Source organism: Channa argus, chromosome 16, assembly GCF_033026475.1.
Source record: "Channa argus isolate prfri chromosome 16, Channa argus male v1.0, whole genome shotgun sequence".
Classification (NCBI taxonomy): domain Eukaryota; kingdom Metazoa; phylum Chordata; class Actinopteri; order Anabantiformes; family Channidae; genus Channa; species Channa argus.
The window spans coordinates 8359703-8378458 of NC_090212.1; the positions used below are offsets into that span (position 1 = coordinate 8359703).

The 18756-nt window shown below is 40.2% G+C and overlaps 1 protein-coding gene across 5 annotated transcripts; it reads left to right on the forward strand.

Annotated features, from left to right (window-relative positions):
• Nucleotides 1-1508: 1508 nt before the first annotated feature.
• On the forward strand, nt 1509-17100 carry LOC137101461 (coiled-coil domain-containing protein 9B). 5 transcript variants are annotated; one of them, XR_010911063.1, is made up of 15 exons: nt 1509-1719; nt 4052-4159; nt 5631-5735; nt 5877-6029; nt 6435-6587; nt 8810-8872; nt 10796-10974; nt 12324-12373; nt 12496-12531; nt 12858-12954; nt 13568-13601; nt 13700-14135; nt 14264-14321; nt 14399-14481; nt 14785-17100. XR_010911063.1 is itself a non-coding variant. In XM_067479893.1 (15 exons), the coding sequence occupies exons 3-15, from the start codon at nt 4064-4066 to the stop codon at nt 14809-14811; spliced, it is 1698 nt and encodes a 565-aa protein (XP_067335994.1). In that variant the 5' UTR covers nt 1509-1719; nt 2062-2305; nt 4052-4063; the 3' UTR covers nt 14812-17100. The 5 variants fall into 5 exon arrangements, 4 of the variants coding, with proteins under 4 accessions (XP_067335994.1, XP_067335995.1, XP_067335996.1 ...); XM_067479893.1 differs by adding an exon at nt 2062-2305 and having other exon boundaries at nt 13700-14321; XM_067479894.1 differs by adding an exon at nt 2084-2305 and having other exon boundaries at nt 13700-14321.
• Nucleotides 17101-18756: the final 1656 nt, after the last annotated feature.

Genomic DNA, 18756 nt, shown 5'->3' on the forward strand with positions numbered 1-18756 from the left:
TTCATAGAGCTGCTTGCGTAGCTGTAGGTTCTTATATAAATTGATATGTGACAATTAAAAGAAAAACCCAACAAAATGTTGGGCCACAAAGTGTCACCAGAGCAGCTTCAGTGCTTATTGGCATTTTTTCCAAAAGTCCCTTCTTTTAGAGGCATGAAAACCCTTCTTCCAAAAGATATTCCCTTATTTGGTGATTTGCTGATAGTGGGGGAGAGTCTAACACATTGGTCCACACTCTCTCATAGGAGGCTGGAAACACCAAAGCATATTGTTTAATATAGATTTTAATTGCTTTATTGTACAATACTTTGCACATCTGCAATGGGTACAGTATGTTTTCACACTTTTCCTGGGATTTGTCTGTAGGTTTAGGGCCGTTAAATTATTCTAATCTAAATGTAAATATTAAATTTTACTTAACAATGACCTGATAACTCATTCATATCAATAGACCACTTAAATTGCAGTGGTAATTCATTATCATAATCTCAAGATCCAAACTGGACTACACTATTTCTCAGGTATTTATCAAGACATTTCTCTGACTAATCCCAGTATAACTAAAATATTTGAATGGCAGGATATGCTGAAAAAAGCCTTTGCTCATTAGCAGGATTGATCCACGTAGAGTGTAATAATTAGTTTGCAAAAAATGCTGGAGCACAGACTTTTAACTTTAAAATATGTGTTGTTTCCATAATGCTCTGGGAATTTCAGAGGACTGACTCTGAGTCTCATGGGACTGACTTCATTCTTGCATGTGGCATTTGTTTGCCAGGCTGCGTGTTCAGGCCCTCAGACATCTTGCCATATGAAGAATTGTGGGAAATCTGGAACATCTCCAACACTACCCCCCCCCCCCCTTCAAAACTTTAGGAAGCTACTTTAGTACTCTAAACATGTAAGTCTAGAGCGGGTATGAGACACAGCTGTTGTCTGATTTGAGTTGTCTAGATTTATAAAGTGCCATGTTCAGATGTGAATTGGGCCGCTTTTAGGATGACACCATTTTTTTTAACAAAAGCAGTGATGTTTTCTTTTTAAAACTAATTTAAAAAGTTTTTTGGTCAGGACTTAATAAAATAAATTGTAAAAGCATTTTCAAGATCATACTTTTATCCCTTTATGTTTACCATGAAACATTTCCTACCAACTATCAGTACAAATACATATTATCAGTGCAATATACCCTTCCTTATACACCAAGAGAAGAGTCAAAAAATAAACTCTAAAACCAATCAGGTATGTAAAACATTAATAAAAAGAAATTACAAAAAATAATACAAAATAAAAAAAAAATATATTAAAGTTTCATTAGAGCAATGGCGCAAATTTACTTTTAAAATCAGTGTATGTATTTATTTACTGTGTGTGACGGATTTTAACTAGTGCGCTTTGAGGAGAGGACAAGTGAGGGGAAAGAGCAAGTGCTTTAGAAAGGGAGAGAGGGAATGAGAGAGCATATGTGCAGGAGGGTGGGAGGGTTGGAGAGAGAGAGGGAGAGCGAGAGAGAGAGAGGGAGGGAGAGGACAAGCGGGTGGGTGCTGTGAAATCCGTTAACAGGGGAGCTCTGTGCATTTGTTAGACGTCTTGGCTGCTTGCCCAACTTGGCTCATTGTAATCGAGGCATGATCATCGACTCCAGGCAGCCCTCTCTGCCGCCTCGGCTCTCTCTCGCCCGGACCCAGCCCAGCTCTCACCGCTGACATGGAAAGACCTGTGAGTGCATTCTCTCTCCTTTCCCCTCTCTTTCTCATCCCACACTCTCCAGCTCTCTCTCTGGTGTTAGGTTCCCCCTCTTCCTCTTCTGCTGTGTCGCAGATTTAGCTGTGGCTGCATGCAGTATTTCAGCTGTGTCTCTGGCTCTTTCTTTCCCCTACTGTAGCTCCTGTAGGTGGCAGGAATGCTGGGTAGGGAGAAACCTTGGCAGCGTACTCTTTGCAGCCCCCCAACCACCACCTCCTTCCTCTTTTGCCTGCCTATCCGGTTATGGTTGCCAACCACTGCCAGATCCACAACGCTTCTGTGTGTTTTGTTATTGTGTGTGTTTTTGTACATTAGCATTGCTGCTGCTCAATCACAGAACTGGCGGGCCGAACCCAGAGGGGTACCATCCCCACACAGAGTCTCCCCACACTGGTGTGTGTAGGCTGATGTTGTGTAGGCCTCGCTGAGATTTGGAGTTGGCACGGGGTCTCTCACTTGCGCCTATTCTTGGTGGTATGTCCTCATGGTCTGTTGTGTTTGGATACCCTGACAACTAGAAGATGTGAGGTAACCCCTTTCCAGCCTGCTGCCTCTCTGAGTGAGTCCCAACTTTTCTCATGCTCTTTGTGTCTTTGCAGGTTTGAAACAGGTTTAGGAACCATTAGAATTCGAGGTGGATTGTGTGTGTTGTGTGACTAAAAGTCTGAAAAGACACCTTGAAAGGAAGGTTCATTTTTCCAGTTGTAATATTTCAGTGCAGTGGGTGAACATCACACTGGCAGCGAGTCTTTGCAGGTGTAACAGCGACCGAAACGTCGTGTAAACAGCAAAAAGGAATATATACAGTTTCTTGCAGCCCCACTGTTAGAGTCATTGTGCCCTTTCTAGTCATGAGTCATCATTCTAAGCTAGTAATATCACACAGAAGAAGATGCTTTTGTCATCACTGGGGCAACAGCATGGGGATGACTGACTCACTTTGGCACCTTTACTTCCTGTCTTTGTCAAAAACTGAACCCCTCCAAATAATTTATAAAGACTGTGGAGAATGAGCCACTTCAATGAATTATGTTTTCTCACAGTTTCGACAAGCAGCAGTGGCAGGTTTTCTACTTGGCGGTGTTATTGCCACTTCTCATCAGCTGTGAACAACAACAGATGATGCCAGTACTGATTCAAAGTGGGAAATGCTTGTTTTAACTAATTGACTTAAGTCTCTTTTTGTACAAGAATGTGTGCATGTGTGTCAACTGAGATCCGTATAGATTATTATCTGAGCCCTCTGGTTTGAGTGATGAATCAATCAAATCTTTCTAGGGGTATGAAGAAAGAAAAACCCATCTCCCAAACTCATCATATTTCATTTCAGTGCCTTTTTTAGGCTGAATCTACAAGATGCATGCAAGCAGGCAGTTTCCTTTTTTTCTGTTACTGTCCTCTAATTTGTGTACATTTTGTTTGCCTTATGATGAGTCCTCACGCTGGGATTTCATTGACAGTGGCAGACATATTTAATAGTTCAGCTTTTGGGAAATATGCTCATTTACTTTCTTGCTGAGAGCTAGCTGACACCATTCTGACACCATCCAGCTGGAAATATTTGTGCACATATTAGTTCTTTTCAGCTTAGCAGCATCTCTTGTAAATGTGGTTGTCCATAGTTGTAAGTATAACCTGTTAAACAAAGGTTTTCTTGAAATATGTTAACATATAATCTGTTGCTGTGCTATTGGAACACATGGAGATTTTTAGTACAGGTCCTTTTGGCATGTGAGCAGGCTGGCCCTGCTGACTGTACTGGGATGTTTAGGGTGCTCTGCATATGCATTCTGCCCGTGTAACTGAGCTTCATAATGAATACTCCATCTGTGGTGGGTGTGAGGGCATTTTAGTGTTGCGCGCTAATGCAACAATTCAATTCTATTACCCTTCCATCAGTGCGTTCGTCTGAGTTTCCACAGATTATAAGATAGGCTGTATGTTGTTTTATAATTAGTTTTATGGAGCCTTTTGAATTTTTCTGCACTGAGGTTTTAAACTGCCTATATGAACACAGAAGTAGGTTAAATAAGGTTGAGCATTGGACCTTAATTTTTTTTTGTGGTCAAACATTTGTTCATAGCAACAAGTATCATAATTCTAATGATAACTGGTAAAAGAAACATCTAGTTGATTTTGTAACTTAGTTTTCTCATTATGTGATTGATTAATCTATATTGATAATTACTTTATTGAAATAAGAAATGCGTTTTAAAGTATTTTATGTGCACAAAATACACAAAAACATTCTTAAATGTGGAACACTTGAACTGAAATATCAGTGATCTGATGTATTTCCTCCCAGAACCCCGGTGACATGATGCCCAAGAGAGATCATGAGAGAGACTTGGAGCTGGACAAGAAGATCGAGGCTCTCCGCAGGAAGAATGAAGCTCTCATGAAGAGGTACAAGGTGAGGTCAGGTGCTTGCAGGCAGAGAAGTATCTGTGGAAACTTGACATGACTAAGTGTAGACACACCAGTCTAGGGCATGTGTATGGAGCTAATTTAGTGCAATAAATATTTATATCTGTATTTTATGATTTACAAATGTAGATGCATTGTATATAACATTTGTACTTGTATTTGAGTATTTGTGCAAAATCACATTTGTAAAATTTTTGTCCACAAAGACGCTCTTTCAAGTACAAATCTTGTTTTGGAATTACAAATCTTGATCTACACATTTTTGGATCTTGAGTGGAGCATTTGAAGATCTTATCCTGTGAATAAGAATCTTCTTACACACACAAATCTTTTTTGCACTGTGGAAGTAAAAATTTCACGCGTGATGCAATACTTATTTGTGTGTATTTTATAATATATTTTATAAATTTAAATGCGGTATAAATCAAATTTGTACTTGTATCTGAATATTTAAGCAAAATCACATTTGTAAATTTTGGTGCACAAAGTCATTTTCTTAAGTACTTGTCAAGTATTTTGTTTTGCAAGTACAAATGTTTTACACATTTCTGGATCTTGAGTTGATCATCTGTGCCACACGGAACTTTTATGCAGTTTTCTTCTTCCAGCCAAACAGAGATGTTAGCAGGCAGCTGAACGCTAACTAGCCTCTGCCAAGATCGGTGGCTAATACTATCATGCTAATGTAGCTGCTTAACTGCACTACATATCCATGCTAATGAAGGTGTTTAGATTTGTTACATATGAACGTACCTGCACATTAGGCAGGATGTTCCCTGGAGGTCCTGCTAGCATGTTAGCTCCATCTTGTTTACATTAAGGGATCAGAGTTCAAAAGTTACAGCTCTCTGATTGGCTAACCCTCCCCCTCTCCCCACCCACCAACGGGAGGAAAGTGCTAAAAACATCTGTGTGGCTAACGATTTGTATCCAGAAGATGAGATCCAAAGACGAACATCTCGAAATCCATAAATGTGTAAAAGATTTGTACTTGCAAAACAAGATTTGTACCTGAAAGAGTGTCTTTGTGGACAAACACTTACAAATGTAATTTTGCTCAAATATTCAGAAACACGTAGCAATTTGCATTTTTATTTGTAAATTACAAAATACACATACAAATAAGTATTGCATCACACGTGAAATTTTTACTTCTCCACCATGTGTGTGTGAGACGATTCATATCAAACAGGATGAGATCCACAAATCTGTAGATCAAGATTTGCACTTGCAAAACAAGATTTGTACTTGAAAGAGTGTCTTTGTGGGCAAACATTAACAAATTAGATTTTGCACAAATACTCAAATACAAGTACAAATTTTATTTTAATGCATTTAAAAATATGTAAATTATAAAATACAGATACAAATATTTATTGCATCGAATTAGCTCCACACAAGTGTTCCGTTTCTCTCACACCCCCCTCATTTGTTTTCTTCTTTTGCTTTGCATTTAGGAGGTGGAGGAGGACAAGAAAAGGGCAGAGGAGGAAGGAATGGCGCTGAAGAGCCGCAAGGGCAAAGCTGATGATCTAACCATCACAATCAGCAAGTCCACCAGCGTGAGTATCTGCAGCGTGAAGTGATGAACAAGAGAATAGATTATTAGTAAATAGACTGACATTAGCAAAAGATTTACTGTTGGAGACACAGTCCCACACACTATATAATAATTGCATAACTTTGTCTGTGGCTTGGAGCAGGATAGTCGTGTGGTGGTGACAAAGCCATTCAGCAGTGGTTCACCAGCTGGGAAAGGACAGCAGGAGGCTGGGCCTGAAGGGGGGGAAGGTCCTCAGCAGGGTGTTGGCCGAGGCCACAGGAAGCAGCTAATGGTCACTATGGCTGGCAAAAAGGTGAATTCACTTCAATGAAAACTTAACCTTCAAGTTACATTGACAAAATAGGAGAACCCCAAAGCTCTGTGGTTTGATTGATATGAATGAAAGAATAATACAAAACAAAGTGGAACTAGCTGAGAGTGAACAAAATTTGATAATAGTATTATCATCATATAATATCAAATATTGAGATCTGAATTAATGTTGTGTTGGATCTATATATGTAAGCATAAATCAGCAAACAAAAAGATAAAATTACAAAACCAATTTGAAGTATTATAACTAAAATGAACAAAACAGACATAAATAGAAATTCCCTTATGAAAGGTCTCCACAGAGGCCAGTAGGCTACAGGAGTACGTTTTATGTGCAATGTACCTGTACAGGCATGACAATCTAACATGAAAGAGATCTTTCCAGGGTAAGCGGGTCGTGAGTGAGAGGCCAGAGAAAAGGCCAGCCCCTGTGGACGCCAAGAGCCCAACAGATGATGGACAGTCCAGGCGTGTAGAGTCAGCAGGGAAGGGGAAGCAGCAGCAACCTCACATGACCAAGAGAGACACAACGACACAGGTCTGCAGCAAACACACTGAACACTCCAGTGGCCTTACGCTTTAGCACTGAAAACCCAACATGCCCCCCTGTGTGCTTCCATTCTCACACCCACCCTTTTGTTCATTCTCTGTTGCTGCACCAACATGTTTTACATAGATGTCAGACATGTCAGCTTGCCACACCCCTCCAGTGATGCAGCACAATGGGATTTAGACAGGGGGTGGACTGGGGCTGTGACTGACTGGTGTGGGATTAGAAAAGGGGGACTGCTAATAGAGGTGTTGGTGAGTAGATCTGATAAGTCATACAGAACTGAAACTTCAGGTTTTTCTGTGTTATTCCACTCAGCTTTGATTGTTAATTAACTTTATTATATCTTCTTTTCCATGTAGAAATTACTGTAAAGTTCAGGTTGAGTCCCTGTGGGCAAATAAAAGAAAAATAGATACAGTAAGAGCTCTGCAAAATGTTTTCCTATCAGTAACAAGGCATATCTATCATCATTACGATCTACTATATGCTACTGAACCTATGTTTAATACAGACAGAAAGATGTGCACATGTGGTACCCCCAGCTGGGCATTGAAATGCCACACTGTCACTGACCTTAGTCCCCCCAGGTATTCAGAAACTCTGGAACAGCTGCTCTGCCTTAGTCTGAGGCCTGACACACGCAGACACACGCGAATGCACACACACACACACATATACACACACACACACACACACACACACACATATATACTCTGGATCTCAGATACACACAAGCTGCCAGTCAATACGCTGATGCACAGCACAGACAGCTGATCCTTGCCACTATAAACACAGACATAGTCCAGCCACAGGAGGGGTCTGTGGACACAAAACCCGGCGAGGCTCTGTCTATAAATGTGTATATACAAACGTCTGCCTGTGATTGGCTGATAGGCCCAGTGTTGCTCACTGTCCCGTTAATGTGCACTAAATCTATGGGCTGAACACACTGTTCTCCTGCATTTATTTCTGGCCTGCTAGATCTGTCCCCCTTTATTTATCGTGCAGACTGAATCAGCACCTGAACAGTAGCCAGCGCTCCAGTGCACCAGTCATCTGTAAACCCCAGCGAGCTGGTTTCCACATGGTCGCTGTTTACATAAGCAGTATAATTTAACAGGAGCAGAGGGAGAAGGCTGCTAAGGGGTGATATGAGAGGAAATTATGTCATGCATCAATCTGGGAAGTGTTAGAAAAAGCCACAATGCACTACAGATTGCTATGACTTTGCCCGGCTTCTGACATATTTTTCCAATGAGGGTGCTTGTGTGTAATTCTGGAAATAAATGACTCTGTAAGAAGGGGTGCAGTTATTTAGTACTGTCCCATCATTGCCTGGAGGAACCCTATGATAAGTCTGGCATTTCATACTTATGTGAGAGGCTGCAGAAAGGACATGAAGGAAGAGAAGCTCCTGGCAGCCCACCGTCTGTTTCCAGCCTCCGCATCTCCTTTCTGAGACCTTAAGTGAGCTGCCTTCCTCTGGCACAATTGTTTCCCCATTCCCACCATCCTGAAAGGGTCGATTTGATCTAATTAACATTCAACTGCCATCTCACTCTAAAAAGCCTCATTATACGGCTAAAGAGAGGGGCCTGGCAAGGTGCCAGGGGAGGTCCAGGGAACGAGAGGAAGAAGAAGTGTGAGGAGAGAGTAGAAATTCAGGGCCCTTTTGTGTTTGTGTATGTGCTACATTACATTTGTCGTGGGTAGGAGAGTGTGTGGAGTGTGTATGTGGGTGTCATTGTCCCTAGGTGCACATTAGAACACACTGTCCTGCATTTATTGTCATATGCCCTCAGCTGTTCTAGAAAGTGTTGAAAATGGCAACATGACTCATCCGTCCACTGTTTTCACCAGAACACAGTCTGCAGCCGTAAATACCTCAGAACTGTAATTTATACCTGCAAAAAGACGATTTTCATTTTTTAACCAAAATTCGCTGTGTTCTGATGACCCTAATGCAGAGTAGCCATCCCAAACCAAGCAAATGCAGAGTCATACTGCAGCCCTGGTACCACTAGGGGGCAGTGTAGGCCTTTTAATCTTTTCCAGTAGATGAGTCCTTGATTGATTTCCTTTTGATGTTTATGGCAGCATTAATATAACTCTTCAGAACAAAGTTTAATTGGTTGGAAACAAGTCAGTTCATCACCCTTATTCTTGTTATGTTCACTTGTGCCTTACTTGTCTCTCTTCTCTGGCAGGATGAGGTTAAAACAGGGCAGAAGCACTCGAAGGAGCATCAGAGGCTTTCAGAGCAATGCCAGGTACCACTATGCCTTGTTTGCCAAGACAAACACACATGTACGTAACAAAGAACATATAAACATGAGTACTGTCACTCTCTCCAAACCATCAAGATTTGAGAAAGCCCATAACCCAAAGGAGGAAAGCTCTCGCTCACAAATAACCTATGCTTCACAGAGATTTAAACAAATGTCACATGCAAGGTTTATTTATGACAGTGCCACTACACAAGCACACACACACAAAAACACAGAGAAAAGCAAAAGTGTACCCTAGCCTCATCAAAAACACTCACGTAGACTGTCACAACACATTTCCATGCATCCCCCCAAACTCTTTTCTAGCATTTGTCCCCATCTGCCTCCGACTGGCTTGTGTGTTAACATTGTGGGAGTAGCTCAGAGATGTCTCACAGATCAGGCTTTGCAATAAACAGGCTGACTGGGGAGGCAGGGAGAACGGGCTTCAAAGGCCCACCGAATACGCCACATGACAAATGATGCTGTTCATGCCTCCCTGGATTCGTGCCTGCTTTGCAGTCTGAACTGAGCGAGTGCTCAAGGGAATACCATGCAGTTTTTTGAGGTGTTGCATAAGGATCCTCTTGGCTTTTGTTATTTGTTATAAAATTCAGTAAATTGTTTCAGGCATATTTGAATCTAAACTTGTGCAGCGTTTGGGGGCTTATTTGGAGAATAGGAGGATGGTCATTATCTCACCATTTACTAACCTACTAGTAACCTAATTTGACAGTTTGAGTCCTCCTCTGTCTTTGCACTACTCAGACTCAGTGAGTAAAGTCCACCCTACCTGTCTTGTTCCCTGACAACCTCCCTGTGAGGCTCCATGGAGGGGAGAAATTGAAAAGTGCTAATTAGCTGGGTGGCTGGGGTGGCAGCAGGAGACTGCCTGTTAGAACATGTGGGAAACCTTCCCATGTGGCCCCTAGCTTCCTCCCGGGGCCACCGAAGAGAGAGGAGGGAAGAAATGGAAAACATAGGGACGAGGAAAGATGTCATGATCTCTAATAAAAGTACACGGGAAGGCAACATGTTTACTTGGCTTTGATTGGTTTACACCCGTGTGGAAAACATCACAGTACAATAGCTGCTTACCAGCACTGTGTCTCTTTCTCTGGCTTTTTTTACTTTTGCTGTGAGACATAATATGCACCAGGATTTTTTTATTTTATTTTACTCTGAAATCTCACTTTCGTTTTCAGACACCAAAATAATCTCACTCCCGCTCCATAAAACCGAGCATTCACGCACAGTTTTACTCAGAGATTGCTGCTCTTTTACATGATTTCCCTCAGGGCGCAGTGCTCTTATAGTCTAGGTTCACTCTAGGTTCACTTCAGCGTTGTAACAAGAGCACACAGCCTCTGTCCCCTTTGATGTATTAAAAAGCCTGCATCAGATCTCCCTGTAGTATTATCAAGCAATCCTTTCTGCTCTCATCACAGTAATCAATAAACAGGTTAAAAGGGGAATGGAGGAAGGCGACTAATTGTATTTACTGTACACTGCAATTTTCCTGGAATATTGTCTCAAAGAATACAAGAAGCTTTTTGTAATCAAGTGGAGGCTAAATGGATCCAGAGGCAACCATTATTATCCAGAATGAGACAGTAATAGGCATTTACAGTAATTACAAAGTACACTTGTTTCCTTTTTTTAAAACCCTGCTGATCTGTATATTGCCCTATTGCCGTTTAATTATTTGTTTAGAGATGAGAAACTGTTCTTGTTTATGACCACCCATGATAGTTTGAGGCTATTGTTGGACTGTTGCTTCAAATGTATTGCAGTGTGGCATCAAGTGGTGTAAGTGTTTGATTTAATCGTGTTGGGTCTTGGGTGTGGACAGAACCCTGATGTAAACGCTTTTCTGAAGAAGCTGCTGCTGCTTTTTATGCAACAAAATGTTTTGTGTCCATGTAGGAGCCCGAGAGCCCACAGGCAAGCACAGACCTCAACATCCCCACATCGAAGGAGGAGCAGGAGGAGTATCTGAGGTGGAAGAAAGAGCGCGAGCAGATTGACAGGGAAAGAGTGGCACGTCATAAAAATGCTAAGGGCCAGTGGAGACGGGCGTGGGACATGGACAAAACTGAGAACATGTAAGAGTTCTTACTCTTCTTTGCTATCCCGAGGCACTTTGTCTTTCACTTTGTCACAAATGCTCTTTATGTTTGGATGGCTGCCTGCGTGCACTAATTCACACTGGAGAATACTTTTTATTTAATCTCTGACCAGAACAAGTTGGCTGAATACATTTATTTTTCTCCAGTATTTCACCTTCACATTTGCATTCTTGCTGAAGGTTAATGAGAATGTTGACAGTGTGGTATAAAGACTGGAAACAGCAGTAAACTGCAGAGACAGTTATGGTAAAAAAAAAAATCATACTGTAAATGCACAAATAGAAATAAAAAAATGGGACCAATGGTTTTACAGTTACAGTAAATACTGTCGTGTCTTGGCTTTAAAATTTAGTATTTACTGCTTTGTTGGGATAAGCAAATTATTATTTTTTTCCTTTTGATAGAATCAAATCAGCTATTTGCCTCTGCTTCAAGTCATTATGGTAACTAAGATAACTGTAAATGAAATGGACAGACATAAAATTGGTATCAATCCTCTCACCTAACCTTTGGAAACAAAGCAGAAACTGTGTGTTTTTTTCTTCAAAGATTGTTTAATGATCCCTTTACAATAATGTAATAATGTCTCCCTACCTAGCTAGCAGTTATTCTAACAGAAAAAATTGCTTCTCTTTTTAAAAACAATCACATCAGTGTAAAACACTATTGACTTCTAACACAGAAAAGACATAAACAGGGTTCATATTTAATTATTTAGTGGACGAATCAATTAGCTGGGCTATCTATCAACTATTCAGTGTACATATTATTGTAAACACATTATTTAAGGGCATGTAAGTGTAACTTGTTGTATATTCTCATATTTTGGAATCTTGATCACAACCTCCTCTAATTTCTCAAAAAGCACACGAGAGCCTGCTATCCCACCATCCCATAATAAGTCAATGCACCCCAATTAATTGTAGTGTTTGTTAGATTTCAAACAAACTGGGGTGGAGAACAAAGGGTGACTAAGCTGCAGAGTAAATTAAAGAGACAAGGAAGAAGCGACTATTTTTAGCTAGGGATAAAGAGGAATGCCTTGCCTTATTTGGCGCGGCTTAGAAAAGGCCATCCGGAAAGCACAGAAGAGGAAATGTGTTTTTGATTCAACAATTTAGATCTTTTGAGTGGATGTAAAATGTGACGGTGTGACTCATGGAGCAAATCCTCTCACATGTACCATGATGATACTCGAATATTCCATTCATGGAGATGGGTTGTTCTGTCCATTGGACTAATAGTGATAAATGACTTTGTAACAGGAGCCAAGACCTTGCTTACATTGGTTTACATTCTTGTCTAAACTAAGCATCCACTTTTAGGTTTTCAGAAAAATCCCCGTCGGATAGAGACTGGGGACCTGCCAACAGAGGTGAGACATAATCCACACACACTCCAGGAACATGAGGACAAACCCTTACACAACAAAACATGATGATATGAAAATTGAGTTCTTATTATCCGTGTTATTTATCCTCTTTAAATTTAATCCAGGTGGAAGACATGCTAGAAGAGGACAAAACAGGGCAGGTGCTGACTTAAGAAGTATTTCATAGAATATGGACATAAACAAATAAATGAATATCAGTTCAGTGTTTTGAAATCATCCTATACTGCTCAGATATGTCTAAATTCAAAAGCAGATCATTAAACAATGTAATATGGTAGTATATTACCTGGGAAGAGAAAGACGGATAATGTTTTGTTTTTATTTGCCTAAATTAAAAGGAAATTTGGCCCACAAAGTAAAGGTGCTTTTAAAGATGCACTGTTATCTTGTCAAAAAGTGTAATTATTTTTTTATGTCAAAAGTAATTTAAGTGTGAGTTAAATTGTTTGTATTCTTCCAATTTTAGGCCATGAAAGGAGAAGCAAAGACAAGGGAACTAAAAATGTGTTAGTGATGGGCAGTAAAGCAAAAGGCAAAGATCGTCTGACTGGGAGGGCCAGGAGGTCAGTAAGTGCTAAACATTGTTTAGTTTAGTCATAGGCACACCACAGCCTGAAGTTAAAATTGATTTAACCATTGGGGACAAGGGTAAGGACATAATGTACCACAAATAATGAAATACATAAAAAGAATGTGGGAAGGCACATTGCTTTTCCTGTGCTGTGCCCTAATGTACTGGATGTCATGAGACCTGATTTGGAAGTTGTGACAGCTGACTAAATAATCCAGAAGTCTTATTCACGTCTCACTATGTAGAAATTTGCAGAAAATAAATCTCATGTCTCTGTTTGATCTGTTGACTCTCTCACAACACTTTTTCATAAAGCTTTCCAAAAGCTCCTAGACACTTTCAGTGGACCCTCCCGAAAAGTTCCCAACAATCCTACCATTCCCCTGTGTTCAGAACTCCATTTTTAGTCCAGTTTCTCCCTTGCTTGGTTTTTGTATGGATGTTGTTCTAAACAACAATATAATGGAATAATTTAGAGGTGCTTGTAGGCAGAGTATACCTTCGGCTGCTTTACCATTTCAAGTATTTTTGCTAAGCTAAGCTAATTGTGTGTAGCTTCAGTAAGAGTGGGGGTAAAATTTTAACCAAAAAACTTTACTTTTCAGATGGCAGGCGAATGAGGAGGGAGAAAACTTGCAGGTGAGAAGCTAAACTTGAAATTTGTAAATATGAATTTCACTGGTTGAACACAAAAAAGGCAAATTCACCTGATTTGATGTTTCAATCTCATCTCTTAGAAATCTGATATAACATTGGAGGAATTCTTGGAGGAACTGGATGCCCTCACAGATACTGAAACAGAAAATCAGAAAGATCAGGATTCAAAAACAAGGCTGTCGTCCAACCCAGATTCGTACAGCACATTTGAGGAAGTGAGTGGATCCACAGCTCCTGTGTCAGTGGATACCTTGAGAGAGGACGCTCCCATACAGAGGAAGGCAGAGTCCTCATCCCCTCGGGGCTCAGAGAAGAAAGTCCGGTTCTTCGAAGAACTCATACAGGTGGCTCATATCAGGCAAAGTAAAGGCTCTCAGGACTCTGGCAGCTCAGAATCTAGAAGTCCAGGCTTCCCAAAAGCTTCCTCACCTAAAAAAGACAAACACGAAGTGCAGAGGCCACAGGTAACTCTAGAAAGTGCCAAGCAGGACGATGGTAGCCCTCGGGATCAGGGAGGTGAGCCATCTGCTTCTTCTGTTGCCCAGCAGCAGCAGGCTTCTGAAATTGAATGTACTAAAAAAGACAACATAATCCCCACATCTCCTGGCTGCCCCCCTGCTGAAAAGGGCTGTGCTTCTTTACAGGAGAGCTCTGTCCAGCCTGTAGAGCTCACCAAGTGCAACATCAGCAACACAAACACAGGTATGTAGTTGCTTCACTGGTGTCTGAAATACATTTGAATGATCTTTAACTACACTAAAGTTGCTTTTCTCTCATAGATGAACTAATAGACTCTGGTTTGTCTGTCCTGAGCCTGGATTCAGGAGAAACACACCCAACACACTCCACCAGCAGTGATAAGGTCAGTGTGAGAGACAGGATGAGGGATGGATCAATATATGTGTACATGGATTGATGGAGCAAAGTGTTAATGGATGAGCAGTTCAATAAATGAAGAGAGAGATATATAGGCAGTATATCTACACTTAAACTATCTAATATCTAATCTCAGTTTATATCTAATCCCTGATTTTTTATATATATACACACACACACACACACACACACACATAGGAAAAGTGTGGAAGCAAGAGCAGTGATAGGTTTGGAAAAGAAGTGTTTGAACCAATACTCATGTGTACTTTTACTCTCTTTTTGTTTGCAGGCACGAGAGCACGGGAAGATTGTTTAATTGACATTTTCGGGATATAAATGTTGAAACCAAAACACAGTGATTTGGAGGCATCATTTTGCTTCAGGTATCTCGTGCTAGATACCTGGTTTGCAGCTTACACAGAAAACTGTGGTTTCATTTTTCTGTGGCACTTCCTATAGAGTGATTTTTTTCCAGATATCTAATATTTGACATAACAATGGTGAACATGTTCCCTGCTTGAATATTTTTTACATCCAAGCACTTTACGAGTATCAAAACGTGTACTGACACATTACGTTGTGTGTTAGTATGCTGCCTGAGTGCAATATCATTGAATGTTTACATTTGTATGGAAATTTCAAGGTACATATCAGGAGGCTGGCTAATCGGTTTAATTTTGGTAGCCCTTGAAAATAAGCGTCAGCCACAGTCAAATGATCTAGTGCCTGATTCTGCCTTATAGGTACGTTCAATAATGAAAAACAAAAGTCTGCTGATAAGGTAGTGACAGACCTACGGTGGAGTTTATTAACTTCTTTCAGCGTCAGTCATGACCTCTCATGAATTAATTTGAGACCTGTCTTATTGGTCACCTACCAAGACACTGTTAAGTTTGTGAAGTGTTACTACTGATATAAATTCATTTATTATTAACTATATAAAAGCTACCCCACCAGTTTTACACATTAAGCTCAGTTTACTCTTCATGGTTAGTACTATTCAGCCTGTCGAAACAGTTGTAGATAATATCTTCTGTGTGTCTGGAGAAGCTTTGTCAAGTCTCACGAAATGATCCTGATGATGTCATTGTGATGTCAATATAGAAATCAGTCCCCAACTTTATGGAAGCACAGATTTAAAATCACTGGAGCACCCATTTATTTTATTCTCACAGTCTGCTACAGTAATAGAAACATTGTTATTAGGAGCATAAAACATTTGGCATATAGTGATAAATAACACTGTATTTTAATAAAAAATGCCCTTTAACACATTGCTATTGTGTTCTCTAAGGTCTGCACAGCTTTACAGGTGAATCCCATTTATCTGGTCTTCCACACACTCATGTTTTTAGACATTCAGTTCACGTCTGTATTTGTACTAACGTAAACAATAAGTGGCATAGACATGGCAGGCAAAGTTTGAATAAAAACAGTTTAGAGCTAATATTTTTTAAATTGTTTGTGGATGCTACGGGTGGAACAGTCTTCAGCCATTATTTCTCTGCTGAAGCTTTTGGCTCCTTTGGAATCGACTGACTTGAGCAGTCGAACATTAATCTTCCTGGTGGGTGAAGGTTCATCTATTAGTCAAACTGAGAACACTGTGATTCAGCTGTAATTCTCATTTGGCCTTATTTTGTCATCTGTTCTCTTTTACAATCATGAAGGACAATTAATGTTTTTACAAAGCTTCCTCAGAAGAATTCAGCCAGCTGTTGTGCCTTGCATATTGGCTTCTTCAGATATTGAAGGTTGTTATAAACTGTATGTATGATTTTGAAAATCTAACACTGTTTTAAAACGTTGTGCATTATAGTAGCTGTTTCTTTTCTCTCAGTGACGTATTCATTTGTTTATTATTTATTGCAAGTCTGTTATTCTATTTTTGGTATCAGTGACAGCTATAATAGGAAGCCTTAAAAAAAGTCTGCCCTCAAAGATTTTGGCTTTTGGCAGTTCTACAGTATAGTAAACAGTTATGTAAACATCAGTAGAGAACATAGTGGTCATGCATTTAGCTGCAGGGCCCTGTTAGTCTAAACTGTTACATGAAATACAAACAACCAGGAAACTAGTAGAAGCACACTGGGAAAACCAAGTCACAGTGTTTGAGGCCAGTCCAGCCATCAACAAAGCAAATCTGCTGTTTTTGAGTAGGGGCCTTATTCTGTATTATATGTGGAATTGAAAGGAATGTTAAAAATCTACATGTTGGAAAAGCAGGTCATTCTGATTACCTCTGACATATTTTAAATTCCCTGGAGGATTCAGTTTAGAAAAATAAATTTAGGGAACGATTATACAACCAGCAGTTTGTCCTTGTATAGTCCTAGCTTACCATGCTATCTCCAAGCCTAAACGAGTCCACTTTTAAGGTGGTTATGATCGTTTTGCACCACCTTGATGTCCACTGCTGTCGTCCATGTTTGCACATATATTCATAATGGAAAAAAATGTGTATACTTGTGTATGAGTGTGTGTATCTCAAGGTGTGATCCCAGCTTTTCAGAGTGCTCACGCTAATTTAAATGTGTGGCTTCATTGACTGTAGAACCATTTTGAAAGGAGGCATCCAGAAAACCAATAAAGTTTTTTTTCTGTATTTCTCTTTCTCACTTAGACTCTCTAATCTTGGCTTTATACATGATTAATTATTCATAATCACGCATTACTGTGTTGTACTGTTGCCACTCTCTCTGAGTGATGCACCTGCGATGACACCACAGATGTGTATAATGCTCTTCTCTGAAAAGCCTTTATATTTTTAGAAATGAAACAGGGACACCGTAGAGTCTCAGAGAGGGACGAGGGCAGAAATGTAGAGCAAGTTATGGCATTACGAGACACTAAAATTTGACCTTGGTCCACAGAGTCTGCCTATGTGTTGGATTTGATTAATTTTAGATAAGCTCCCTGCAGGGGGGTAACATTGTAAACGACTCCTTCTCATCCCGACAGCTGGGACCTCCCATAGGCGCTACTATTTTAATTACGTATCTCCTCCCAAGGCTCTCTCCTTAGCATCCTTCTGTCACTGAGGCTGAACAATGTACACAGCAGCCTTGCACTTCTTGAAAATGAACTAAAATGCTTTACTTTCTTTTGTTAGTCTTTTCAACACCGTCCTGAAGGTGTCTGCAAATTGGATGATTAAGCACAGTGTTTCTGTATATAACACCTCTATTTCGCTTTGCTGCTAAGCTAGCTAATAGTTACAAGGGTGTGACGCAATAGTACAGTACACCAGAGTGGGGGTGTTGATATTATGGAAATAAGTCCTGTAGGCTGTGTTTGAGGATTGAAGTGCAGTGTAGGATTATGTCAGTAGCACCCTGCAGTTAAAAGAGAAGCTTCAGAAACCTTCCTTTCTGAGGAAAAATCTAAATGCGCTCAAGTTTTGGTCAAAGCAGCTGTTAAACAATGTGTTGCAGCATCCCGTCAGTGTAGCTAACTCACTTCTTTTGTTGGTGCTAGGTTTGAAAATTTCCTAGTATCTTTCTCTTAAAGCCATGATCCAAAACACAAAGACTATTAAAGTTACAATTTGACTGCTATATGATTTGATTTCTACAAACACTGCTAAAAATAACTAATTGTTATGCTTCCTTACATTTTTTTGGCACTTTTCTCCAAACTGTCTTACATAAGGTGCATTCAAAACAGGAGCGAGAGCTAAAGATAATCAAAATGATGTGTTTCTTTTTCAAACAAAGAATATTTTTTTAAAAATGAGACATGTAAGTGCTAGCAACACACTGTATCACACAACCTCACAATGATAATGAGACCCTACATAATCACTGGGTCTGGTTAAGAAATTCCCACATAGTACCTTGTGGAAACACTTGTAGTTTGACTTTACAGTTTTATATCAAGTTAATAAAGAGATTTTCAGAGGTGCTGGTAGGTGGATTTGGAGCCAGGTTAGGTCTGTCCCCAATTCCTGTCTTTGTGCTAACTAATAGACTGCTGGGCTTGTGATAACTTCCATGAGCACTCTTTTAAGTGAGGTATCAAATAAGCTCAAGGTTTGTGTTATTACCTTTGATGGATGTGGGCTAAGTGGAAGTGAGGTCTGGCCCAGTCTTGTGATCCTGACAGAACATCACATAGACAGGATTAAAGTCCCCACTGGGCACGTGTGTCATCCGCTCAGCCCTGTCATGGATGTAACAACCGCGCCTCAGCAGCTGTCCTGATCAAGGAGATTGACCCCCCCCCCCCCACACACACACACACACACACATTATTCCTCCCT